At 51.6% G+C, this 27,329-nt stretch overlaps 1 protein-coding gene across 4 annotated transcripts; it reads right to left on the reverse strand.

Annotated features, from left to right (window-relative positions):
- Positions 1–3,175: 3,175 nt before the first annotated feature.
- VEGFA (vascular endothelial growth factor A) lies at positions 3,176–26,342 on the reverse strand. 4 transcript variants are annotated; one of them, XM_067294714.1, is made up of 8 exons: positions 26,230–26,342; positions 19,862–19,913; positions 14,506–14,702; positions 12,621–12,697; positions 12,185–12,217; positions 9,451–9,522; positions 8,160–8,291; positions 3,176–5,832 (listed from the first exon to the last, which is right to left on the reverse strand). In XM_067294714.1, the coding sequence occupies exons 1-8, from the start codon at positions 26,293–26,295 to the stop codon at positions 5,811–5,813; spliced, it is 651 nt and encodes a 216-aa protein (XP_067150815.1). In that variant the 5' UTR covers positions 26,296–26,342; the 3' UTR covers positions 3,176–5,810. The 4 variants fall into 4 exon arrangements, with proteins under 4 accessions (XP_067150815.1, XP_067150817.1, XP_067150816.1 ...); XM_067294716.1 differs by lacking the exon at positions 8,160–8,291; XM_067294715.1 differs by lacking the exon at positions 9,451–9,522 and having other exon boundaries at positions 26,230–26,341.
- Between the last annotated feature and the right edge of the window lie 987 nt (positions 26,343–27,329).

Below are 27,329 nucleotides of genomic sequence, written 5' to 3' on the forward strand. Positions count from 1 at the left end.
CATGCAAGGAATATCGCCTCCCGGCTCTTATTCACAATTCGCCACCTTCTTTGAGATACCAGGGCTTCTGCTGGAGGCCAGGCACGTGGCAGAGCACCTGGACCCTCTGGGACATGGCAGTTCAGCGGCCCTTCGCGCTGCAGGGCATTGGGTGTGCATTGGTGGGTCAAAGAGGGGGACAGCCGGTGCATGTGGGGCCTGGCCTTGCACAGGGCCAGTGGAACCTGGTCCCAAACAGAGTGCAGGGAGCAAGCGAGGACCCTGCACAGACTGAGACTGCAGACCCTGAGCTGCGTTATTGGGATTAGCCTTACATTTCAGGCATCCCGGAGCACAGAGAGGCTCCCTGTGCAGACTCTCCACATGGCCTGGGATAAAAATACTCCGTCTCTCACTACCAAAGTTCCCATGTGCAGAAAGAGAATAAGGCCTTCGTCTTGTCACCGTTTCAGCGTCCCCAGACAGGGCCTGTCTCAGGCTGTATTTTTATAACATCTAACCCAAAGGCTGCTGCTATCAGAGGATGTGGCTAGGCACCACCTTTAGACAACTAAAGAAAAGTGGTGTTGGCTTCAGCAGCAGCCTGTGCTGAGGGTCTGTGTCTGACCTGCCTTCACCTCAAAGCCTTTGTGAACGGAACCGGAGCAGTGCCAGAGCTTTGGGCCCATCTTGCCTCACCGTGAAGAGGGACACATTTCCTGTGGGTTTCCAAGCTCCTTTGTGGGAACATGCTAAAGGACAGAGGCTTTATGGGCATTTATAATATACACCCTGCAGGTGATTGAAGAGCCCTAACACAGCTCGGCTCATGCCATCCCTACAGACTTTCTCTGCCATATCAACCTCTCTTCTCCCGTCCTTGAGGGATGACTTCCAGTCTCACTGGGCAGCACAAGATATTAGGAACAAGGGTTAAAACAGGCATCGAACAGGAAAGATGGTGAGGAGTTTCTACCCAAAAGCACCCCTTCCCCACTGCTGGCAGGGTTTTGTCTTCTCTGCCTGGGGCACCCATTCCTCCCACTTATGGTGCCTCTGCTCTTTGAACCCCACAGAATAAATGAAGCAGGCACTCAGAAAGCAGCAGCCAGCTGCCTGGAGATAGCTTTTTAATTAGCCAGCAATCAAAATGTGGACATGACCAAAAGTCTTTGAGAGTAAATTCTTTTGTGCGGGGGAAATGCTGCGCTCCTAGATTAGCGCGCAAGCCTGCAAATCTGGCCTGGCTCCACACGTCCTCATGTCACCTCAGGATGCGGCCCATGCAAGTCAGGTGCAACATGCAGGCTCAGGCTGGGCAGGATGAGGGCAAGCCAAGCTCCCGTGGAGGAGCAGGATTTTCACCTGTGCACAGCCTCTCCAGTGAGGTCAAGGCTCTCCCTCCAACAGCAAGCGGCAATCACTCCCCTTGCGAGCAGTTACGTCCCAGCCACATCCAGTCTGGAGGATAAATCAGAAGAGCTGGATGGCTTCCAGGGCCCAAGGTACCTCATTCAGAGCTGGCTTGGATGCTGCTTTGCCACTCTACCGTCCTGTTGCGACTGTCGCATGAATATATGTAGTTTGAGGCAGCTGCCTCAGCTCTGTTGCAGGCACTTTTGAGGTTAAAAGGGAACCTTACACCAAGTGATCCCTTCAAGCAGTTAGAGTTGTCCCGGGCAAAATGCACTATCCAAGCAGGCAGAACTGTTCATCTCAGAGTTGATGGTTACCAGATTACCTTGCTCGGTAAATGTCCTACATTTCCTGAGCCCTCAGAGGCAGGAAGAGAGAAGGGTGTATAGTACTTTTCTCATACAGGCGCCAGGAGCAGGCGGCCCTGCTCGCAGGCAGGATTTGACACGTTGCATCTGTCGGTAAGGAGCCCGCTGTCTAGTGCATCCAGGAGGCAGGTGTGTTCCCTCGGGATGAGATTTCACACCCTGAAAGGTCTCCGCAGCTTGGCCCACAGGTGCACCACTGACCTGCCATCATCAATTTTTCTGATTTGCCAACTTACAAACATTTCCAAACTCCTGTATAGCCAGTGCAAATCTAGTGACAACAGGCTTGACATCTTTGTTACCTTCCACAGCCACATATGAAACAGCCCATAGATCCTCACAAGCCAAAAGCCAATGGCGAAGATGCAAAGCAGGCAACTCCTTGGGCTCCTCACCCTGAATATCCATGGACAACCCACTCACCTCCTCACCTTGCTGCTGGACTCTACGAGATGTTACCAGACAAGATGAAACAGCCTCCTCAAGTACTTGCCTTCTTTCCTCCACTCTCCGTCCTCTGCAGAGGCACTGCAGATACACCTGCTAAGCTGCCTAAATTGGCCTTCAGTAAAAACCAGATCCTTTACCTTGGCAAAAGCAGGACTGAGGCAGCAATGAAAGCAGTGGTTTGTATTAACCCAAGTGAGTTGCCTCCGAGACATCCAAGAGCCTGCAGTGTGCTCCTCTCCAATGGAGCCAGAGGATTGGCAACATGTGATTCACTTGCCTCCGTGGCTGATGAGGGCTGAGGAAAGGACAGCGCTTGCAAAGAGCCTTTCCTCCCAAAGACCCCAAAGCACATCACAGAAGATGCAATGGTATCAGGATCCCTCACAGTGGGACAAGCATGTTAAGAGCTTAGGAGTTCTTCGTCCAGGACAGTGTGGTCTTGCTGAGCCATCACCAGCAGCAGGTTACACACTGTTCTGATAGCAAACATAAAGTCCATTACCAGTGCAGGGGAGGCTCAGGGTGTCACTTCTCATCTTGGATTGTAAGCTCCTCTGAGATCACATCTACTTGTGTCTGTACAGCGCACAGCACGATGGGGCTTGGCTCCTGACAAGAGAGAGGCAGGGTTGGGACTGTCACCACATTCCTTTGTGTCAGGGGCTGGAAAGGAGCCCAGGAGTCCTGCCCCCTCGTTCATGCCCATCAGACCACCCTCTTCTCCCTGAGCTGGGAACTTAGGCTGAGCCCCGCAAAAGTATTTTGGTGCCTAACTCCCACTGATTTGAAAGGGCTTTAGGTACCTACATACTTTTGGAGGCTCTGGGCCCAGATTCAGGAGTCCAGCTGGCAGGTTGCTTGTGCCCTGTAGCCTCCAGAGGCAATGCTGGAGGGTCTGTTACACAATGGAAGAAAACTTGGATGCAAGGCAGAAGGAGAAGGCAAAGGAAATCAAGGTCAGAATTAAATTCTTTAATACAAAAAAAGTGTTTGTCGTCGTTGTTGTTGTTTTGTAAGATATATCTGTAATTTCTTTGTTTAAAAATAAATATGTACTAAGGAATATCTTGAAAAAATTCACTAGACACAATATGTAGTGTTAATATCTTTTTTCCCCGCAATTATTACAGATAAACAGTAGCACCAATAAATAAAATGATAACAAATATTAAAATTAAAAAGGAGAGAGATTCAAGATGTAGAATTTTCTATTTTTCCTGTCTCTTCTTTTTACATATATAAAAAAATCGTAGCATCTATTTAATCCGAATCACACATATACATAAACATATATATATATATACAAACACATAGCCAAATATATATATAGTATGTAGATGTATATCTAACCCTCATCTCAATAGGAATGTGTAGGGGTAGGTGTTAGAGAAATTAATTAAATAACTGCCCATAACATGCTACTGACTCTGCCAACAATTGGGGAGAGATGGGATGGGTCAACAGGAAAGTTAAAATTTATACACAACCAGTACAAATAAAAAAAAAAAAAAAGGAGGTACGGCTTATAAATAGTTGAAATTAAATATTAACAAAGAATACTGAAAAATCCCTACTCTTTAATTAAATTATCTGTTTAATTTCTAATTTAAAAAGGGATATTAAATAAGTATATAAAACACTTTCTCTTCCCTCCCCCCCATCGGAAGCCTCTGCCTTGCACATGATGCAGCATGAGTATTATACATTGCAGATGCAAGCACCCACCCGTGTGTTTTTTCTCCTTCTGAAAGCCATCAGTCAGATGGGGAGTTCCTAGTGGTTAGTAGTCACTTGTTGTGAGTCTGTTTTTAGACTGTCTTGTCTTTTTGGAAGATTTCCGTGTTGTACATTATCAAGCGTTGAAAATTCAGTTGCAGATGATGTTTGGCAGCATTCTGACACAGACCGAGTACCTTTTTGATTATTATTATTATTATTAATAATTTTAATCACAGAACTAGATTATATATATCCACATAGATGTACAAACATGCTTTCAGGGGTGTGTGTGTGTGCACGTGTATAAGGTGGGTTTCACATACACCACAGGGTATATTGCAGATACACACACAGCCAAGATTTTCAGACACAACTTAGGGATTCCAGCTGCCTTCACACTGATTCCCCAGCCCAAGACATGGAAAAGGGGCCTGATATTTACAGAACGTCAAGAAAAAAATCTGACGTTCTAAAGGGTCATTCACACGGGGCACGCAAAACTGAAAGCAGCAAAAATTGCTTCCTTTTTTCCCGTTCAATCTTGGCATACGTACATATATTTATATATATATATATATATGTGTGTGTGTGTGTGTGTAAATAAATATATATATATATATATATAAAAGAGAGAGAAAAACACAAACATACATACACACAGACACAAATGCACACATTCACATACACACACACCCCGACTGTGTATATACTTTTGATTAATATCCCTTTCCAGAAATGTTCCATAAGCATCTTGGATGCTCTTGAGTGGCAGCTCTGTGCATGAAGAAAGCAGACAGTGCTGAACAATTGTGTGGCTATGCACCGGTCCCCATTCTTGCTTCAGCACACTGTAGGCCTTGTGTCCTTTTGCAGCCACCAAGGGCAGGAAATCTAGACTCCTGTGATACTTCCTTGAATGGAAAGTTAGTGAGCATCAGCTGCCCACCATCCTTAAGAAACACCAGCACATCTCTCTGGCAAAGTTTCTATAGCAAATAAAGTCAACGCAAAATGTACACTGACATCCCATGTCCCAGCAAGGCAGGCAGGTTATGAGACGATAAGGGTGAAGGTTGGGGGAAGAGAGGGGAGGAGGAATCCTTGATCACGCAGACGGCCATTTCCTTGGCCTTTGACCCATCGCACCCTAGGATGCCTCTCTTTGGAACTCCCTGCCCATCCTCTCCATCACCTCTCCTCCCTGTCCCAGGCAAGGAGAAGGTGGTTTGTGGAACAGCACACTCTACAGAGAAACAGCAGAGGCCGCACAGGTCAGTTAGAATTAAGAAGTTTACACCCAGCGCTTCTACTTAAGTCCAGTCTTAGCTTGTTTCTTATGCCCCAAGTAGCCCGCTTGTGTCCACAGCAGTCGAGTATTATCCAGTGAAGACACCAATAACATTAGCAATGTTAAAAAAAAATAATCAGTGTATATATATATATATATATATATATATATAAAATATATATGTGTGTGTGTGTGTGTGTGTGGTTGTGGTTAAGATATACATATATGTATATATAGATGTGGTTAAAATATATATACACATATATATATGTATATGCATGTATACACACATATATATGTATGTATGGGAAAACCCATCAAATACACCCCTATAGTCTTCCTGGCTCTGTTATTTAGCAGCATGAAAAGAAAAATAAAATAAAACAGTTCAAAACCCAAAGGTGAATTCTGTGCGGCGGGTGCCTTGGGGAATGTTCTTTCCGGAGTCCATCGTCCGTACTGAAAGTGCTGTGCTCTACCGATCCTTCATTTTTAGGGTTCATTTGGATTAGTGTTTTGTTTTGTTTTTTTCTGTCCAGGTGAGAAATCAGGCTCCAGAAACAGGGCTGCTCCCCCTTCTTTTCGGCTGCTCACCGTCTCGGTTTTTCACATCTGCCAGAGAGGAGAGGGAAGGGAAAAAAAGAGAGGAGAGGTTAATGTTTGCAATTGGGGAGCAAGAGGGGAGGCAAATACAATAGGGAAGGGAAGGAAGGGAGGTGGCTGATGTGTTTAAGAGCACATGGTGTTAAGACATGGCGTGATGTCACTGGTGGGGTGAGGTGCTGTGCAGATGGGGCAAAACAGCTGAGAATCTTAACCCATGAATGGCTAGATGAATTCTACTCCCCCAAACCCCTCTAGACTGGGGAGATACTGGTACAGGGGTAAATTTAGAAGCAGAATCACAACCTTCCCCACATACAAACTGTGCTGAGTGTCTTTTTTGCACCCTCTCACACCACAGACACACACACATGCACACACACACACATACACACACATACACACACAGAAAAACAAGGCTAAGCAATGCATGCAGAAAGACACACTCCCTCAGCTCTTCACCTAGACCCCTGTTTGGGTTTGAAGCAGTGCAGACAACAAAGTCTCATGCAGGCAAGAATGTGAAAAGAAAATGCCTCTCATCCCACTGGCTGCCAAGAGCAGGGGTTAGCACCAGAGGACAGCAGCAGCAGCTCGCAGAAGCAGTAGGAGAAATGAGAACTTGCCCTTCCGTGTAGGGCCCAATTCAAACTCTACAAGGAGAAGGAGCGGAGGAACTTCAGCTTAACCAACTTTATATCCAGAAACAGGTAAGTTACCTGCTCCCATGACTCCTTTCTATCCTCTTGGCCAACACACCAGCTCTGGAAACCTCCTATAGTGCCCATCATCCCACCAGAGGGAGAGACTGGCAAGAGAAACTAGTAAAATACTTGAGCCACCATGACTATTTTGGGGTGTTGTCTCTTTTTTTTTTGCACTTGGGAATATTTCTCATCCTTCAAACTCTGTAGAAATAATTTCCAGCTATTGTGGGGATAGGGTACAGGAGCTGGGGAAAAAGGTCAAGGTTAGGTCTGGTCTCACTCTTCAGGAACTATGTTTGCTGCAAGAAGTGTAAACCTGGAAGCTGCTCTATTCTGGCCTCTCCATCAATTTACTTTCCCACTCAAGTTACAACACCTGAGAAAATTCCTCTGTATGCAGAGCAGTTTTCAAAGCTCTGGCAGTGCCAGAGGCTCCTCTGGGTTTTGGCGCAAGCACTGTCGCACCTAATGGAAGCACATGCTACTTGTAGCAGTCTTAGTCACCCAGCCAATTCCAGGCAGGCAAATGGATGCCTCTTCTTTCAGGATGTAGCCAAAGTAGACCCTGGATCTCTGTCCCTTTTCTCATTCAACCACTGCCACTGCAATCTTCCCTTGATGGGAAGAAGCTCCTAGATGTCTGTGAATGGGGCCCAAGTTCAGAGTCACAGCCAAGGGCTTGTTAGCGACCCCATCTCTATGTCTCTCTCTACGGATAGATAGGATGATCACATGCTGGAGATGCACACACAGCAGGTGTGAGTCAAGGGACCCTACTGAGTCCACCAAAGCACCCAAGTGAGAACCAGGAATCTCAGTTCCTGCACATGTCCATGCCATAGATGGTGTATGACAGGTAGCACTCGAACAACACATGCATAGTGTGGATCTCTGAACAGACACTGTGTCTTTGCATCTCCCCCCTCACATCTGAAAGAGACCTCTGCCCACCTTCATCTAGAGACAGACTTAATCCCACTGTATCCCACACCACAGCCCTGTGCAAAGCCCTTCAAACCACAACTCTGGCCAAGGCATGCAGGGAACTTTGAGCACACTGCAAGAGGACAGGGTCCTCTCTCTGGCTTTAGGAACGAAGAAGCAAAGGAGAATGTGGGGACAGCCTTGCAGGAGGCTCCTGGCCTGGCTTCCCTCACTCTGCACACAGCAGAGTGCCCACAAGCTGTATAAAAAGGGGCTTGAAAGACAGGGATGCTCAAATCCTAGTCAGTTAGGATGGATTTGGCCTTGTCCAACAGCACCCTCAGAGCTGCACATAGGTAATGTACAGAGGGCTACAGACCCTTCCCCTGGCCACCACATCAATGTGAACTCTGTCATCTTGTTCTAGGGGAAAGAATACCTTAGATATAAACACTCTGTCTCTGGGAGCCATCCCCATTCAAGTCCTGAGAGCACGTCAGAAACGCACAGCCACCATTTGACACAGGGAAACTCTGTCCTCATCTCAGTTAACCCCTCTGCCCTCTGGCCCAGGTAGGACAGAGGAAAGAAGTGATCATAGAGCACTGGTGCCAGAAGTCAGCAGGAAGCAAGCTCCCCCCACTTTCTCTCTCTCTCTTTCTCTTTCTCTTTGTGTGTTTCTCTTTCATCCTTCAGGACACAAACCTGCAAGTGCGCTCGTTTAACTCAAGCTGCCTCGACTTGCAACGTGAGTCTGTGAATTTGCAGGAACATTTACAGGTCTGGGGATCTTGTACAAACAAGTGCTTTCTCCTTTCTGAGCAAGGCTCACAGTGACTGCAAAAAGGCAAAAGGAAAGATGTCTAAGCTACAGCGCTTCAGCAGAAAGAAAATACACATGCAACACCCTAAACATCAAAGCAATCCCCTTGCCCCCTCCCGCAGCCCCCATGCTGCCCACTGGAGTGTCACGAGCTGATGGGTTTTCCAGCAGCACCGCAGCAGTCCCAGGACCTCTTCAGGACAGCAACCCCTTGCATTAGCGTAAAGAGAAAGAAAACAGGCTCTCTGCACAGTATTCACAAATGCTGCATTGGATCCAGTCGGCACAGGCCAAAGGGATGAGGAAGGGGAAGCAAGGATGGGAAGGTGAGAGGTCCTAACTAGCTATTGATGTATCAATGAAAGGCATTCTCTGAAGTGAGCTATTCAAGTAGAAAGAGACCAGCGGCTAAAAGAGTTAAATACACAGGGGCTCTCCTCCACTGGAAAGCAGCTGGGCTCCAGCATCATGTGCTTACCCCTGCAGTCTGCACTGCCCTTCTTTCTGTAAGCCTCATCCCCACCTTGGAGTCTCCTATGGAAGGGCCATGAATTTGCAATGCAGAATTCTGTGAACCACCGCGAGAGAGACAAAGCGAGAAAGACAGAGCGAGAGACAGAGCGAGAGACAGAGAGAAGCCACCAAATCCAGCAGAGAGAGAGAGAAAGAGAGAGAGAGCATCCCACCATCTCCCCAACACTCCTCTCCAGGTTCCCACCATCCCACCTCTCCTCTCCACTTGTGATTCCACCAGACACGCACACACACGTACACACACACACAGACACACACACACGCACGGCAGATGCCAGCCTGTCTGTCACCAGTCATCATAGCAAAAAGGGCGCAAGACAAGTAGGGGAAAGTGGATGACAAAGTTGCAACTGGAAGGAGTGGAAAAGAGGTGCAGAGCACTCGCCCACCCACCCGTGCTCTTGTGCCTTGGGAAAGTGGTCACCACTGATGATTAGAGAGAGCCAAGCAAGCTAAAGCCACCTTCCCTGAGCTTCCCTTAGTGCCAGAGCTGTGCCACTACCAGCGCTGCCCCTGCAGGGTCTGCAGCCCACCAGTGACTGAGGAGAGGAGGGTGAGATTTTGAGTGAGCAGCAAGCAGGCGGATTGGTTTGGGGAGAGGGAGGGAAGAGAGTCTACAAGCAGAGGACACAAACGTACAATCTGGGTGGTTTGTACCGGCCTTTCTTGCGCTTTCTCTTTTGACCCTTCCCCTTTCCTCGCTTTGATTTTCTGGAAGAAAAACAAAACAAAAAGAAACAGAGAGAGAGAGAGAAAGAAGGAAAGAAAGGGAGAGAAAGAGAGAAAATGGAAGAAAACGCAAGGAAGAAGAGAAAAAAAATACAGCCATGTGCCTTGCTGGGAGGGAGGAAGCACATGAGGCAGGACTGGAGGGCAGGTCTCATGGCCAAAGCACAGATCTCCACCTCGCATACAAATTCACTGGCTTCCTGTGCTCCTGCCAGCACTGCAGTCAGCCTGCCTGCAGCCAAGCCAGTGTCAGGGGACACAGTGTGCGCAGGAACCACCTCCACACAGGGCGATCGCCAGCCACCACAGCAAAGGCAGATCTGCTGTTGTCTCAGAGGGGTGCCTGCTCCCTCCGGGGAGGGGCAGTGGGAAAGGGATGAGGGAGGAAGGGAACAGAAAGCCTCATGAAAGCATCAGACAACCGCAGTGAGTGCAGACGGCTGTTTCAGGCAACAAGCTCAGATACACACCACTTGACTGACAAGAGGCAACCTGAGTAGAGGGGTTCTCCCACACCTCCTGTCTTGGGGGAGAAGAAGACGCTCAGCCCCACAGTGGTGCCCGGCACCAGGCTGAGGAGGAGGCAGCCTAGCTCCAAGCAGATCTGCTGCAGGGTTGGCATCACTCCTGCCTTGGGATGGAAGCAAAGGGACCCTGGGGGAGACCTGGTCTACACGGTGCTGCTGTGGGGGGTGCTATCTAGCCTGAATGCTTTGCTCACCCACCCACCTCCTGCCGATGGCTCAGAGGACTCCAGGAGACCTTGCTGTCCACTACTAGCATCCTCCTTCCTGATCCCCACAGGAGAAAGAGGGAGGCCCAACCTAGTTATGACACGCAGGAGATGATAACCAGCAAGTGGCTTTCAAATCTTCCCTCCTTTCCTCCCCCACCCATCTCCTCCCTCCCCTCACTTTCCACATGAGTCGAGCAGACGGAGCCAAGGCACTGACTCGCTTCTTAAAAATTCATCAGTTGCTCCTGATTCCTGCGCAAGGGCTGGGACATGGAGGCCTGGATGCTATGCACTGATCTCTACAGTCTGGTGAGAGCTTGGCAGACAAGCAAGCCCCAGCACATGGCAGCTCAGCAAAGACTCCCTCCTTCCCCGCTCTGCCTCCCTCCTTCTCTGGCGCAGCCCACCTATGGAGAGGGCTGTAGAGGGAATATAGGGGGACAGAAAGGAAAGCACCTTAGAGGTGTTGCTTAGGCCCTGTCCAAGTCTTTTCACTGGAACAAGTGTCTGAGCATCACCTCCCTCCCAGCCTCTAGCCCTAGCTGTCAGGAGTTACAGGGAAGCAGTGAGGGGAGGGAAACCAACCTGAAGGGAGGAGAGGGGCATCGATATAACAGGACTTTCAATCCAGCACAAATCAAAGCACACCAGTCACTCCCATCCCTTCCCCTCCATCCCGGGGAGTGCAGAACCAGCAAAGAGCAGGCAAGGTACTGTTAGAAGGAGAGGGAAATGCAACACGATCTGGGCTGGCTGCTTCACCCACACCCCATCCTCACCAGAGTTCACACAGACCCAACTCTCACACACCTTCAAACCACAGAGCCACGCAGACCGACCGGTCCCAGCACAGCCCTGCACAGAGAGGAGTGTTGGCTGCACGCTGCCCAGTGCAACCACGAGCATATTTCCAGGGGGAGGAGGAGAGGCTGGAAGGCTGCTAGAAATACACAACCACCAGGAGAGGGGTGAAAGAAGGTCTCTCTCACTCTCCCGCTTGCTCTCTCTGTCTGCTTCAGCCTCATCTCCCAGTATTCACCCCTTTCCTCTCCAACTCCGCACCTCTAAATGGCAAAGCCGCTATCCCAGCCATGCGCAGTCCAGTTGACCCCCTCGCCCAGAGAGGTCACTCTTTTTTCGATGTTGTTCCACGTTTTGTGATCATTCCTGCAACTACTGCAGGACAAGAGCTTATTTATCTACTTTCCACAACGTTTTTATTTTGAGGAGGAAGGAAAGGGAAGGTTGTGCTTAACCTCCTTCAGGTCACCACAGCAAATCCATCAGCTTGAAAAAACACTCACGAAAGCCTCCACCAAGACCCCGCGAGGACATCCACTTCCCTTTCTGCCCTCCCAGCCCCCCCACCCAACCAACAACAGTGTTACATAGTGCATGGCATCAGGCCTGCCTCCACCAGGCCTCCACTGCAACCTTTCCCTGTAGCCAGCAGAATTCCTACCCAAGCTGCTGTGACAGAAGCCAGCAAGTTCTCACTCAAACAGCAAGAAAAAAAAATAATAATAAAGAAAGGCAGGGATTTGCAGTAACCAGAAACACCCCAGGAAGAGGGAAGGGAGAGTGGGGGCTGCACCTTGAATCCATTCTGGTAGGACACACACGACAGGACTTCCCTGACTCGGGATAAAGCATTAGGAATGACTGCCATGGTCGTGGGTCATGCAAGCTCCAGGTCTGAGGTATGAAGGAAGGACCATCAGATCTGGGTTTCTGTGCCCACCTGGAACGGATTCAGAGTGTCGCCCCGTGCACTACCACATGCCATCTCCAAAAACACCTTCTCAAAGTGAGTATCTCCAATCAATCAAAGAAATGAGCAAGGGGCAGTGGGGAGAGGAAACACCAACCAACCACCAAAAGAGAAAGGAGAAAAGGTTTGTCACTTACTTTTCTTGTTTATTTTTGACATCTTTCTTTGGTCTGTGGGGGAAGAGAGAACAAAAGCCTTATTAGAAGGGAGCTTACCAAATACGCTTTCAGCATTATCCCCAGTTCCCACAAGTCCATGCACAGCTGTCATTGCAGGATGCCCATGGTACAGGTTAAGTGATCCTTCTCAAAGTGTCTGTTCTCCTGTTGCACCTTGCTGGCAGGCAGTGCCAACAGTCCCCAAGTTGTAGGCTAGCATTGTCCACCCACAATATCTAGAGATGGAGGGTCCTCACCAGCAAAGGACTTCTTTTCCCAGGCTCAGCCATCCCACTGTAAACCAGCTCAGGAGAGTGCAGAAGCCTCTGGACAACAGTCCCAACCCAGTAGCAGGAAAAAGGGAAGACTCAGGGTAAGTTTATTGCAAGTGCAACCAGTGCTGCTCCATTCTCACCTGCAGTCACATTTACTGTGCTGTAAGAAGCTCATGTGCGCTATGTGCTGACTCTGATGGGGTTTAATTCTCATGATCTGGAAGAAAAGAAACAAAAAGGGTCACTACCTATTCACTATTTACATTCACAGCTGCAAAACAGCCCACTGCGCAGCAGAACATTTGCACCCCAGGTGCTCCTGGAAAGAGCATGGCAGAGTTTGAGCTGGCTTTGTGGCCCCATTCTCCCAGTCAGGGAAGGCCTTTGATCACAAACAAGCAGCAGCACCAGGCTCGTGCCAAAGCTCTGTTTGCTCATACATGCAAAGTGCCAGAACTGGTGGACTGCCTTGGAGACAGACACGGGAGCAGGCGTAACACCACAGCAAGGTTCTCACTGAGCCATCCCTGGTCAATACCAGAGATACAATAACAGAGCCTCCAACCTGCTCTCAGATAAGAGGCATGCTTCAGTCTAAAGCAAAAGCCCAAAGCAAAAGCTCCATATCCCGCGTGTTTTCCCTAAACCACCACTCCATCCTGGCTGACACCTCACTTTCTCAGTGACTTGACATACCAGATAAGCCTAGTGTTCTATGCTTAAAACACGCTGCAGAGCCAAACACTTGCCTAGCCCCCAACCCCTTGTTGCCTCCAAGGGAGTCACATCAGAAGCTATGCATGACAGTACACGTATTGTCACAGCCTTTCAACCCAGAACCTGGCTGGACCACTAGCTCTAGCATTTGCACCAGAGATCTGCTCAAATGCCTCTGACCCTTTACAGGCATATGGGCATACCAGTCAACAACTGTAATTCAGCAAAGAATGGTAGGAAGAAAACCATCCTTAGCTACACCATACTAGTAGGGCCTGGCCCGGACTGGAGTCCGCAAGTGGAAAAGCAGTATGGGGAGCCATGGAAGCAAACAGACAGGTTCTGGGCCAGAGAGATTAAACACGGCTCAGGTCACAGGTAAAAACAGCTTGCTGGTAATCACATAGTCCTGCATGTCTCTTGTCCATATCACAAAGTGATGACAATATTTACAGTGGCTATTCAAAAGGCTGAGGGACAGAATAGTAGGAGGAGGGGGCTACAGGTTAGGGGTAATGAGCATCAGCAACATTGTGGATATGAGCTGGGATCCAGGCTGGCAGAAAAGGGCAGAGACAAAACTCTCTAAGGAGAGTTTGCATCTTCCTAATGTACCCAGCCTTTGCCTTCACGGCCAGTCTCTGTCTCTTCCAAGAAATGAATTCAGCAGCCTCCAAACAAAGGAGGATGCCCAGAGGCAGAAAGGCTTTTACACTTGACACTGCAACAGTATGTTTCTTAGAGCCCCTTTCCACCCCTGCTGTGCCAATGCAGCTAATGACCCAAATCCCCTGCTCTGCTGGTAAAGGCTGACCTCACATGCCCTCCGGGAGAGAGAGCACTGACAGGCTTTTCCCTTTTGCACTAGTCAGCTGCCTTCAGAGCAACAGCTGTGTGGACCAAGCACTGAGCTAAGGTGGAGCAAGGGCCTGCAAAGGGTCTTCTTGGGGGCCTCAGAGATAACAACATCAGAAATGCTTCTTTGCATTCAGAAATGCTCCTCTGCATGCTCCTAGCTTCTGTATTCTGCCACTAGCAGGGTCAGCGCCACTGACAAACGGATTCTCCTCTTAGCCTTGAACAGGGAAGAGAAGTTCATTTTTCAATCCTGTGTGGCATAATGCTGGGCACAAGGATGAAGAGAAAAGTGAGAGGTGAACCCTCCTGATTTGACACTCTCCAAGGTCTCCATCTCCTGGGATAGGATGCTCTTTCTCTGGATGAGCTGGAGCTGGGACATGGGAGGGGTCATGCTGGCTGACTTGCACCCTCCACCCTGGTGTGCCAGCTTGCAAGGTGGGCCCTCACCTCCATCGTGACGTTGTACACATCCACAGGGACACATTCTAGGCCCTCATCGCCGCAGCAACCTGCACATCTCATCAGAGGCACACAGGATGGCTTGAATATGTACTCCACCTCATCGGGGTACTCCTGGAAAATGTCCACCAGGGTCTCAATTGTCCTGCAGAAGCTGCGCTCGTAGACTTCCAGGAATTTGATAACTACAAGGAGGAATGGAGGGAAGAAGTTAATGCCAACTCAGCTCAAGAATACCCAGTGCTTCACCCCACAAAAAGAACAAGACGGTTGCAACACATCTACCCTATGCTCCTCACTAAGAGTCTTGCAGGCCTAAGTCCTTTGTCTCTGCCTTCCGCACACACACACACACACAAATCAGGCAGGGAAGAGGGGACAAGCTCCTCCTACTGCTACTTCATGGCAGAGACAATGTAGGCAGGAGAGCCTCACTACTTGGACTGACCCTCCCTGACACCATGATGCATCCCATAGGTACCTCCTGCCCAAACCCCGTCCCCTGCTATCCCCCATGCTCTCAGACATGCTGCCATTAAGCATATTAGCTCAGCCAAAAAGCACCTGAGGCTGCTGCACACAACTTGGGCTCTAGATTAAGGCCCTTCACTGGTTTGTCTTTCACCCCCTTTCCAAACAGCCAGTTGCTGACCCAATGGGTTTTAGAAGGCAGGGGTATAAACTAGAGGCAGAAGCATCCTTTCTACAGACCTTGGCACAGAGGCACTCCTGAGAACAACCAGATGGTTCTGAATGACGAATCCACATTTTCACCCTTCCCCTCAGCTACATCTCCTACTCACGCAGATTATCCACCTCAATACGCCACCTTCAGAACCACGACAGCACCTGTTACAAGTCACAGCCTCTGTGTCTCTGCACTGACCACTTTCCCAGACCAAGGAATCAAGCCATCCACTGAAAGATTCAAAGCAAGCCCACAGCACCCCCAGGATTAACTAGACCACATAAAGTTGACTACTGAACCACAATGAGGCAGTGTGGGAGGGGGAACAGGGTGGATCTGCCTTTATTCCCTGCCTTCCCTCCGAATGGAGCAAACACTAAGTGCTTGAGATCTGCAATGATTTCACAAGCATTTCTCAATGTCTCCCAGTCTCTTGCCAAAGCTTCATCTTGCTGCTTGGTCAAGGGTTGGAGAGATTTAAAGAGATGAGAGATAGGATAGATAAGTATACACGCACAAAATCCAGCTGCTAGTACAGTTCTGCAAACAGCGAGTACCTGGAGCCCGCCAGGCCTCCTAGCTCTACCAGCATGCAGGCAAGGAAGATGCCTCAAATGGAGCAGATGATAAGTGTACGTACAAAGAGATAGTGCCTGCCCCATGCTGTTAGGCATTGTAATGATCCACCTGTACAGTATGCAGAGTCCTACAGCACCAAGGTTGATAACTCTGTGTGATAAGCACAAACTGCTTGCATCATGGAAAAAAATGGGCTCCAGTAAGCGTTTCTAGAGTGCCCTGAACTTGTGACAAACTGGCATAAAGGTTACTTTGCCACAAAAATGCAAAAGCTGCAGGGCTTGGAGCTCACAGCCCGCAGTTAATTGTTGAAAGTTAATTCTAGGTCAAGCAGAGCTGACAGTGCCACAGTACTGAGAGAGCACGTACAAGAGGGGAGGAGCTCCCATCCAGTGAGTTTGAAGTGTCAGAAAGCGTGAGCAGCTATTAAAAGAGAAAGTGGCTTATGAAAGGGAAATGCAGCCTAGCAGGCATGGACTTCTTGTTGGTATTCCTAGTCTAAAAGACAGCATGTCCCTGTTCCTTGTCCCTTCCTCTTCCCTCCTCCCCTAACTGCAGTATGTCTCCTGTCTCTCCTCCTGTCTTGTCTGTGCTACCTTCTTCTTCCTGTTCCCCTTCAGAGTGACCTTAGTCACTGCCTATGTTCCAACAAGTTGAACAATTTAATATGTGGGAAATTCTGCAGTCACAATGACAGCCACAGATCAGCACTGTTGATTATTCACACTGTGCCAACAGAAAGGATCTGGGTACTCTGGCAATAAAGGCACAGTTCTGGATAAAAATGCTCACAGACCCATGGTGAGGGGACAGAAGGAAGAGAAGAGGGAGGGAAAGCAACTGTTACCTGTGCAAATCAAAGGCTGCTCCCTGAATTAGTCTGGGGCATAAGGAGGCAGAAACTGAGCAGAAAACTGAAGTGAAACTGATTCAGTTCTACTATGCTTTCCAACGGTTTGCACTGCATGAGCAGCTGGATTATACCAGTGAATCTGGACTACAGACTGACCACAAAACAGCACATTCAATTTCTTTTGCAGAGTCTTTACTTTCACGGCTGTGCCCTGATGACTATACTTGAGATCTGGGAGAGCTGACAGGACCAAATGCTTCCCATAAAGAATCCGGGAGTTTTTGCCTTTACTTAATGTATGATGATTTTCCAAAGTCTGAATCAGCCTCTGTAAAGGAAAAGGGGAATCTTCATCCAGCTGCCAATCAGAATGTCCTGCCATGAAAGTCCCCTTGGCTGGATTTCACTGGACATAGAGCATTCAACACACACACTATTCAATGCTCCATAGTTAATCTGCACAATTGGTACCCAAACCTGAGCATGTGACTGAGGTAGAGTCATTCCCACAACAGAGCCCTGCCCTTGCTACTGTATCAACATTTACACCTAGATATCTGGAGTCATATCCCACACTTTGTCGGGCTGATTCAGCCTATGCTTCCTTTCCATTGGTTGTGTCGGTGACAGAAGAACATGTCTGTCTTTCACGGGGAAATACAGGAAGGTCACTGAAGGACTAACACCACTCGGCCTGCTCCCTTCCTGCATGGCCTCAGCCCATATTAAAACTTAATACCACATTTAACCCACACCCCTAACCTGTAAAACACCTCCAGATTTGAGTCAGAAGTTCTTCTTTGTGAATGGAGGGGGAAGTAAGGTTAAAACCTAGTAAGGGCCCACATTAACTCTTCAGGGCAGGCATACCCACAACAGACAGGATCAAGTCCAAATTTGGAGCAGTCGAGTGGAAACAAGCTAGACTAGAAAAGGAGCAAGTCTGTGATCATTTTGCCTCCCTCCCCGTCAATGGCTTAGCAGCAATACAGACACACTGTTCTTTTAAAAATAAGAGTGCAGCCACAAGTGCTGGTGGTTTCCTTTATTTATACCAGAAAATCTTTTCTCGTGAAACAAACAAAGAGTGTTTGTCTGACTCCTCTACAACTTCCCATGCCACAAAACATGTGGAAGGCTCTTTGAGCGCAAAAGGGTAGGGGCTGAAGCTAAAATTGCAGTCTCCAACCAGAGTAAGTCCATCCCAAATGAAAATCTGTCAGAGTTTGACATCTCAGAGCAAGCACAAAATGGCCAAAGACACAGAATCACCTCTTAGCCCACCCCCAAATCCGTAAGAGCTTTAGTAGAAGGAGCTGCAGAATTGTCCTTGTGGAAAAGAGGCATGTCACTGTCCCGTCTTGACACAGCAGAAACTGAGGCACAGAGAGAGGCCCTCCAAGGTCATACAGCAGGACAGAAGTACAGCCAAGTAATGCCACCAGTCCTGATTTCTAGCTCACATATGTATTTGCATTGCAGAACCAGGAATAGCACCAAGGCAAGAGCACTGAAGTCCCACCACTCACATCTCCCCCTGACCCAGCAGCCTTCTTGTGACAGGGAATTACATTCTGTTCAACTCTTCCTGTCCCCAGGAAGGTGGCTGGCCACAAAAAATGGCACAGATGAGTATACTACCTCTTTTACGCCAACAGCAGAGGGACTGGTTACCAAAGTAAGCCTCACAGCAGGCTCCATCTTGATCCCTCTGGAGTCACTGAACCTTCCTCTGTTGACTTCAGCAGGAGCAAGGGTCAAGCACAACACACGGCAGCCCGCCAGCAAATCACAAATGGATGCCCAAGCAAAATGGACACCTATCAACAGTGCAGCCTGCCACAAACCTCTGGCTACACACAGGCAGTCTGTCATACCAATAAAGTTACAGAAATTGAAATAGAGTGTGACAAAAAAAAAGCCAATCTGGGCCCACACTGCTGGAGCCCTCTGCTGACCTCCAGCTGGAATAACTTGGGAGGTCACAACCTGCCAGGCCCCTGCAAGACCCGGCAAGGCGGTGAGTGGGCTGCTCCACTGAGAAGGTATGGGAAAAACATCAACAGCTCAGGATGGTCTTAAAGCAGCTGATGATCACCTCAGCCTGAAGGCTCCCCAGTCCACAGCACTTTTACCCCCTTCCGAACTGAGCACCGCGGAGGAAAAGCCAACCTGCCACAACATGCAGGGCAGCACCGGGCAGGGAGCTGGCAGGAGGCGCCCCTGACTGCCCCAGTGCTAACTGCTCTTCTGGCCTACACACAGAGGTACTTGCAAAGACCGAGGGGGCATGGGGCTCTGCCGCAGCCTGGCCCTTGGGCAGCCGGAGCTGCACAAAATCACAACGGCTGCAGAGGTGCCGCCACGTTTCCTCACCAGGCGATATCCCCACCTCTGCTCGACCGCCAGCGACAACCTGCGCAGGGCCTATCGGAGCATGCTGCTGTCCCCTGAACCCGCTGGCGCTGCTAGCTCAAGCCAGGGTAAAAGCGCCTGTTTTTCAAGCCTGGCTCTGTGCTTAGCAAGAGCGTCCTGGCCTGCCTGGGGGGGACTGGGGACTGCGGGGAGGGACAACTGGAAAATCAGCCCAGGCTGCTGGGGCTGCTTCTCCTTTTTTTTTTTTTTTTCTCCTTTTTTCTCCCCCGGAGACCTGCTGCCTCGTGGTCCCAGCGGGGTCGGGGCGCTGCTTCGGCCTTTGTTCAGGGATCAGCCCTCGCCACCGAGCCGGGCGCCGGGGCAGGCAGCAGCGATGACAAATTCGTTCCTACGGCACTGTGGCGAATCCCTAGGAAACTGTTCGCAGCTACGCAGCTCTTTGTGTGCGCATTTATTTATTTATTTATTTATATACATGAACGCGTGTGTGTGTCTGTGTGTGTGTGCACGGGCGCACGCACGCAGTTTCCCAGAGTTGTGGGAAAGGCGCGGCGGGCTGGGCCGGCCCCGCAGCGCGCTCCGGCCCCACGGCGGCGGCCCCACGGCGGCGGCCCCACAGCGGCGCGGGGCGGGGGGGCGCGGGGCGGGGGGCGACGCCGCTGCCGCCGCGAAGGGGTTAATGGCGGCGCCCCCCCGCCCCGCCGCGCCGCCGCCGCCGCCGCCGCCGCCCGGGAGGGGGCGGTGTTGGCGCTCGGCGGCGGCCGGGGCCGCCTCCCCCCGCGCCCCCCGGCCGCCCCCTGCTCCCCCCGGCCCGGCAGGCGCTGAAAGGGAAGACGCCCAGCGCTTACCTTCATTGGGTTTCCGCTCCCCATCCCCCAGGGCAGGAGCAGCCTTCGACAACTGCAAAGATAACCGAAAATTAGTCAGAGCGCGGAGCCGCCACCCGGCCCCGGGGGCGGTTAGGGGGCTGGGGGCGGCCCGGGGGCCTCCCCCAGAGGCGCCCTCCGAGGCGAAGCTGTCCCCCCTCCCGCGGCCCAGGCGGGCACACAGGGACCTTTTGTTTTCCCCTTCCCTCGGCGCAGAAGCCGAAATAAAAATCATGCGGCGGCCAGGGCGGAGAAGTGGGGCAGGGGGGCGGCGTGGTGCCCCCCCAGGCCCCAGCAGGGGGGCAGGCCCAGCCCCGGCCACTCGATCCCGAGGAGGGGGAAACTCGTCCCCTCAAAAGGCATTTTCAACGATTAAGGTCAAAAATGGGAGAGCAAATCGGGGCTGGGGGGCCGGGGGGGGGGAGTGGAGGAGAAAAATAACATTGGTGACCTTCTCATGCTGACATGACAAATATGCCAGGAGATTTGTCCACATTCACGCTCCAAGGCGAGTTAGCGGAAGGTATTTCCAAAAGGGGCCTGCCTCGCGCAGCTGACCCGGGAGGGCCGCGGGCTCTCGTGCTGCTTTTAAAGCAACCACTGGCCTGTTTTTCTCCCCCGAGCCTCCTTTTCCCCACCATAAAGGTGAACCCAGCTGACAAGAGGAGCGGGGAGGGCTGAGGGGGGAGACAGGCTGTCAGGCTCGAAAGGGCATCACTCCTCTTTCAATGTCACATATGTCTGTCGCTGAGTGGTGGTGGCCACAGAGGTGTCGATATCTGGCCCCGTGTCAGAGTGGTTAACTGTTACAGCACTGCTTTTGCGAGTAATTCCACGAAACGGCCCTGGTTTCCCTCCTCTCCCCTTGGCACAGAGGGTGCTGCACGCCCTCATGTGAGGAGCCCGGTCCCCAGCCGCCCCATGGCGCAGCCGAGGCAAGGCTCCCCTCCCAGGGCTCCCACCTACTGCCTGAGCACAAAAAAAAGGCCCCAAGCTCACCAAAGTGAGCTCTGCGTTCATCCCCGCTGTCCTAGGGGGACCAGGGGCACTTCCAGGCAGCTGAAGCAGGCAGTAGTGGAAATAGGTAACCCACCCCAAGATCAGGATGGAGAAATGTCAGACTGCTTTGCTAAGGAAGTCTTTCCAACTCCAGGTGTAACAAAAACTCCACTCTTCCTGCTCTGTGTGAGGCTTTTAGCTCTGACTTAACTTTCCAGCCAAGTCAGGTTTCCCCCTGCTGTTCAGTTCTGAACCAAAACCAGAAAATGCCCCACTCTCTTCACTTGTGCAATGTATATTGCCACCTGTGTGATGCCACACACCCCAGACATGGCTGCATTTCAGCAAAGGCCTAAAAATAGTAGCGACACATGCAACAAAATACTGTTTTATCAGCGATGCACTGTATTTAGGCTTAGAAAAAGCCCCCCGATCTCACAGTTATAATTCCAGACAGAAACATGACTGAATTAAGCAGGCAAAGTTCACCTCAAGCTCACAATAGGAATCTGCTACCTATGGTCTTCTATGCGGCCCTGCGCATAGGGCAAGTACCACTTTGTGAGCACCTTTTAAAAGTGCCGGCTTATAAAAGGCGGCAGAAAGAGAGCTGGCTAAGCCCCAGAAGCCCTCTCCCATTCCTTTGTGTCCGTGCACACTTCCCTTTGTCTAAGGCTCTCCTGACCTAGCTCCTTGCTTCTGTTTGGCTGAGTCCTTCCGTACCTGGGCATAACAAACCAGCCCAGGCTTGAGCCACCCCATGCATGGATCTCTTTCTTCCCTGGGAAGGAGGGGCCCTGTGTCCAACCGCAGTGCTAGGGCTGTGATAACAGTTTAAAAAGCAGGTTCTGAGGAACAGTTTTGTTCCTGAAGTGTGAAGGTCACTGCAACAGCACAAACAAAATGGAGGCAGCGGAGATTGCGGTGGCCTTCCAAAGCCACTCAGTACCCCAAGATCTGTGGGTCAAAAGAAAACCGCATCAGGGCAGAAAAGCCCCAATTTGTGTCATAGCACAGGAAGAGAATCACTAGCTGAATAAGCCTATCCAAGTCACAATGCCCCCAAGACCTTCCGCAGAGGGATTTGTGCTTCACGCACAGAATGACCATGATGGACTGAGCAAAATTAGCTCGGAGACATCTCCAGGGCCACTGCGCATTCTCCATGTGAGGCTGCCCAGCCTTCTGCTGCCAATTCCCCTACTTCCCTGCACACACACACATGGTGCACAGGTGTCAGAAAGCAGATGTAAGCCACATACTTTCACTGCTCACCTGCCACCTGGCCAGCACCTCTCCCTGCCTCGATGTACCTGGAACAAGACCTTGAATCCTCTCCCAGAGCTCACCTACACCCAGGTTGCAATTCCACCCTGAGAGGAAGGAAACTGAGATAGGTACAAAGCTTACCTGGAGTGGGGTGAACAAGGGTGCTGGACCCCCCATGGCTGAGCTCTGCATGCTGTTTCTGAGCACTCAAGGGGAGCTCTCACTAGAAACCTGAAAGGTTTCTCAGAACTACCAGTAACATGGTGTTCGCCTACTATGCTGAGAAACTTCTCTGCCCTTTTGGCGGTGCCTTTCACCTGCGGCTGGTGCCCTCAAAGCCTGTCCACCAGAACAGTAGATGGGGTGGGGGATTTTGCCTCACTTCAGACCAAGCTGCTACAGATCATGCAGAGCAATTGAAAACCAAAAGCCTTCCAAGGGACAAGCAGGCCCAGCATGCCCTTCAGCGGAAGCCTGAAGGTCATGCTCTCCTCTGCTGGTTTTTGGAATTACTCAACAGCTCTGTAACATGATTTCTTTCCAATAGATTTTCAACATTTCCCAGAGGTGTGGAAGCAACCCCTGAGCTCATGAGAGGGGTAAATGACGCTGGGAATGGGGCTAACCAAGGGGAAGTTTCTTTTTGTGCCCTTTGGAGGTCAAAGCAAATGCACGTTTTGAAGTGGGACAAAACTCTCCCTAACAAATCGACCCTCCTCACCCCGTCTGTGTGTCTGCACCTTGCCTTCTCCTCCAGTTCCAGCATGAAGCAAGTTATTCTCTGGAGGGAGAGAAAAGGTTAATCAAGTCATTCCTCTACAACCATCACCCCCCTCACCAACACCACCAGTACTCTTTCTCTCCCTTCCCCTCCCCCTAATCTGTGCAGCCTCATTAAAAGAGCTTTGTAACTGTTTAGGACTGGAACAAACAATCCATCCACTTTGAGAGGGACTCTGGGACAGGAGTTAAGGCACTTTTCGTCTTAGGCGCTAGAAATTCTTCTCAGCGGTTTCTACTTAAGGGATGGGGGGGAAACTCACTGCACTCCTTCTCCATTGCACATTCAGACAGTGGTTGGTAATCCTGCAAGCTGCCAGCACAGCAGAGGCACCTCTGACACAGAGCAGAAAGGAGAGGAGAACATATTTGGGTTTACTGAGGAATTAGCGAGCCCCTCCGAGGTGTCAGCATGGGCTTCCCTCTGCTCTGCTCCCCAAGGAGCTCTCCTCTCAGCGTGTCCTCAGAGCAAGGGCGAGCAGCGGCTCCGGGAAGGTGACCCACTGCGTCCCGTCTGCTGAAGGGCTTGGGAGGCAGGTTCTGGTGGTTCCCAGCATGGCCTGGCGCAGAGACATACCAAAAGCAGCGAGCCTGGTGGGGGTGTGATCATTAGCAGTCTAGTCACAGGTTCGCTCTCCCTCCCTCAGTGTCTGATCATTGCCTCTTCCCTATAGCGATACAGCTGGTGTAGCCAGGTCCCACTGCCTTTCAGAGCAGGAAGGAAGAGTTCCCAGACCCTTGTCATGGGTAACCTGCCACCAACCTGCAGCCGAGACCCTCAAACAAAGGAAGATCAGGAGCAACCGGCCATTCCCCATTCTCTAGAAAACAGGGGCCTGGAAGGGAACAACAACCCCAATCTCCCTGACCCCACGGGGCATGAGGACCGTACACTGCAGCTCAGGCAATGGCAAACAGCTGGGACGGTGGCACTGTGAAGCCACCTTTTCTCCCTGTCCTACACAGCAAGGCTATTGCCACAAGTGGAGGCAGACACCTGTGGCACCAGTGCTTCCCAGCCCAGATCATGACACAACTTCCCACTGTCCTGGCCTCACTGCAGGAGCAACCGTAACAACTCCCTCAATAGCGAGACATCCCCCTGCTGCCTTCACCAGAGGAGCACTGTGATTCCAGTGCCTCTCCTCCCTTACCTTTAGGAAAGCAGCCTGACATGCACTGGACCCTGCTTTCCCAACTCAGCCTCTGCCAGGGCTTTTATTTAATTCTCTCCAACGCGCCTGGCTAGCTAGATAGGTTTTATTCAGCATGACAGTCTGATTAACAGTATAGATAAATATTATCATCAAAGCACAAAGCCCTACTCCCGACGTGAAGAGTCATGCTTTCTGCCATGCCCACAGCCATCGTCAAGCTGCCTACGTGAGATCTGCTGGTATTTCTAACGTTCCCATCACCGTGGTGCCCAGGCGACCAACGGACAAATAAGGACAGAACTGAAGGACGGACCTCACCATCTAGCTGTCTGAGCACTTATATGGCCCACATGTCCCAACTATCTGAACGTCTAGCAATCTCTCATATATTTATGCCCACAACATCCCCCTGTCCGCCTGAATTTTTGCCTACTTTTTCCCACCATTATCTTCTTTCTTTTTTTCATCAGCACAATCCTCCTGCCTAGGGGAAAAGGCAGCATGAGGCTTTTACACAACTCCTGAGGACAGACAGACCTGGACTCTACCTGATCGACAGTTTCATCTCAGGAAGGGGAGGGGAGAAGGAGCAAGGGGAGGGTTGAAGGGTATTATCACTAGACACCAATACAGAGTGTCTAACCGATAGGCAGGGAACTGATTCTATTGTACTCAAGAGTTTACTCAGGAGCTGGGAGGCAAAGAAACCCTGGTTTAGGTGACAGTGAAAAACTCTTAGAGAGCGGAAACAACTGTCCCATAAACCAGATCTGGCACACAGGCTGCACGGACCTGCTCTGTGACACACTCATAATGAGAGCTGAGCCGTGGCTCCTACGGAGCACAGTCTAACGTATGCCTGTCACTAAAGAAAGTAGAGATATAACAGGCTAGAAACAAAGCATGCAATGCCTGCATGACTTCGGTTACTGCTGAAATGGCTCCTAATTGGGGAGTTACCTTCCAGCATCGGTGCTGAATAAACAATGTGAATAACTGATTAGTTTGCAAACGGCATTTATTTTCATGATTCTGAGAGATGATCTAGCCAACATTCTCTCCAAGTGCTGTGGAGAAATGGCAGGAGAAAACTAACCTGTTATAGCCTTTAAAACATAATCCATGTCTGCCTAGCAAACACTGCCACTTTCACGTGGACACTGACTAAACCCCTTCATATCTCTTGGCAACACGGCCCTTTTGATTATTTTAAAAACAGAAAGATTTATGGGACAGGTTTGCACAGACAGCTTTTTTCTTTAAAAAAAATAAATAAAGGAAAAGAAAAGGAGGAAGAGTTGGTTTCTAATCCTTCAGGAATGACAATGAGGCAAAAGTAAAAGTGACCGAGGAGGAAGAGAAAAATGTGGGGTTTTGTAATCTCAGTGCAGGAGATATGCATTTTGAAAAAAAAAATCAATCTGGAAGAAATTCAGAATCCATTTTGTCCTCTTTGATCTCTATTTGTTTTTCCAGCTAGGTATTTTGAACTCCACTCGGCAGCACGAACCCGAGCTGGGACCCAAGGCAAATACCGCCGAAACACCCTTTTGCAATGTCAGGAGACCCGAGGACGGGAGGAGAGGCTGATGCAAGAAGCCAGCGCGCTGCCTCCCTGCCCCGCGCCGCCCGCAGGGCTCCAGCTCCGGCCCCGGCCCCGGCCGGGATCCCACGCCGCTGGCCCCTCCGCTCCGCTCCTCGCCGCGCCGCGCCGCGCCACGCCGGGAGCCCCACGCCAGGGACGTGCAGTGCGCGTACACGTGCGCGGACACCCCACGCGGCACTCCCGGCTCCTCGGGGGGCCTGCGAAGCGCCAGGGAGCACTCTTCCCCCCTCCAGCACCGCGCACACACACACACACGTATATATAAGTGTGTGCGTGTATATATAAATATATATATATATATACAGACACGTATGTGCGCGCTGCAAGCACCCACCCGGGCTCCCCTGTGCCAGCACAATGGGCAGCACAGGGGCACCGCACCGAGCAGGTGGGCGGCGGGGGGGTCGCGAAAAAAAAAGGAGGGGAAAAAAAAAGAAAAAGAAAGTCTTTTTCCCTTGCCCCCCGCCTCCCCGGCCGGCCGGCCGGCACAAAAGCCGCCGCGCGCCCCCCGCCCGCCAGCCCCGGGCCTCCCCGCTTACCTCCGCGCTGTGCAGATAGAGCAGTGCCGCCAGCCCCCAGTGGATCCAAGTGAGCAGAAAGTTCATGGTTGCCGGCGCACGCCGCGGAGCGGGGCCCGCCGCGCTCCGCCTCGCCGCCGCCGCCCCGCCGCCGCCGCCCCGCCGCGCTCTCGCCCGCGCCGCCTCCGTGCCCGCCGCCGCCTCCTGGGGTGCCGCCGGCCGGGCGCTGCGAAGGGGGTCCGGGGAAAGGGGGCTCCTCTTCGGGGTCGCCGGTTTCACCCCTCCATGAGCCCGGCTCTCCGCCGGCCCCCGCTGCTGCTCAGGGTGGGCGCTCCGCCGGGCCGAGGGCAGGCTCCGCGGCCGCCCGGCCCCCGCCGCCGTCCGGCCGCCGCCGCCGCGCAATCCGAGCTCCACAGCGGCGCCGGTGCGCGGCCGCGCTCCCCGCGCCGGGGGCAGGCAGGCAGGCAGGCAGCGGGCACCCGCGCCGCGCTCGCACGGTCTCACGCGCTCACGCCAAACTTTGCGCGGAAAGTTTCAATGCATCTCTCGTCCTGCGCCCCCTCTGCGCGGCGGCCTCCTCCTGCGGCTCCCCGAGCCGGGGTCGCCTTCCCGGGGGGAAGGGGCTGGTCCCACCGCCGCGGCTCGGCCCGACCCCTCTCCGTCAACTCGGGGCGGTGAAGCGGAGGGGACGACCAGAGCGCGTTCCTCCTGCCCTCTCTGTCTCTCTCTCCCTCTCTCTGTCCACCGCTCAAAGAAAAATCAGAATTAAAAAAAAAAAATCCAAACTGGCTAGAGAGGGAGGGAACTGGGGCGGGGGGAAGCTCTGCAGGAAAAGAGAAAAAAAAAATCCCAGCGGATCAAAGTGTAGGTGGGGAAAAATAAATTAAACGAGAGGATAAAGCAAGGCGGCAAGCCAACAGCAGGTCCCGGTGCCCGGGGAGGGCTGCTCCCGCGGCGCGCTGTCCCCCGCCGGCGCGGCGTGCGCTCCTCGCCCCCGGCGCCGCGGCGGCCGGGCTCCGCGCACTCCAGCGGCGGCTCCGCGCAGCGCCCGCTCCCCGCGCAGCGCCCGCCCCACCGCCCGCTCGCCGGCGCTCTGCAACTGCTCGGCGCGGCCGCAGGGA

Source organism: Apteryx mantelli, chromosome 3, assembly GCF_036417845.1.
Source record: "Apteryx mantelli isolate bAptMan1 chromosome 3, bAptMan1.hap1, whole genome shotgun sequence".
NCBI classification, from domain to species: domain Eukaryota; kingdom Metazoa; phylum Chordata; class Aves; order Apterygiformes; family Apterygidae; genus Apteryx; species Apteryx mantelli.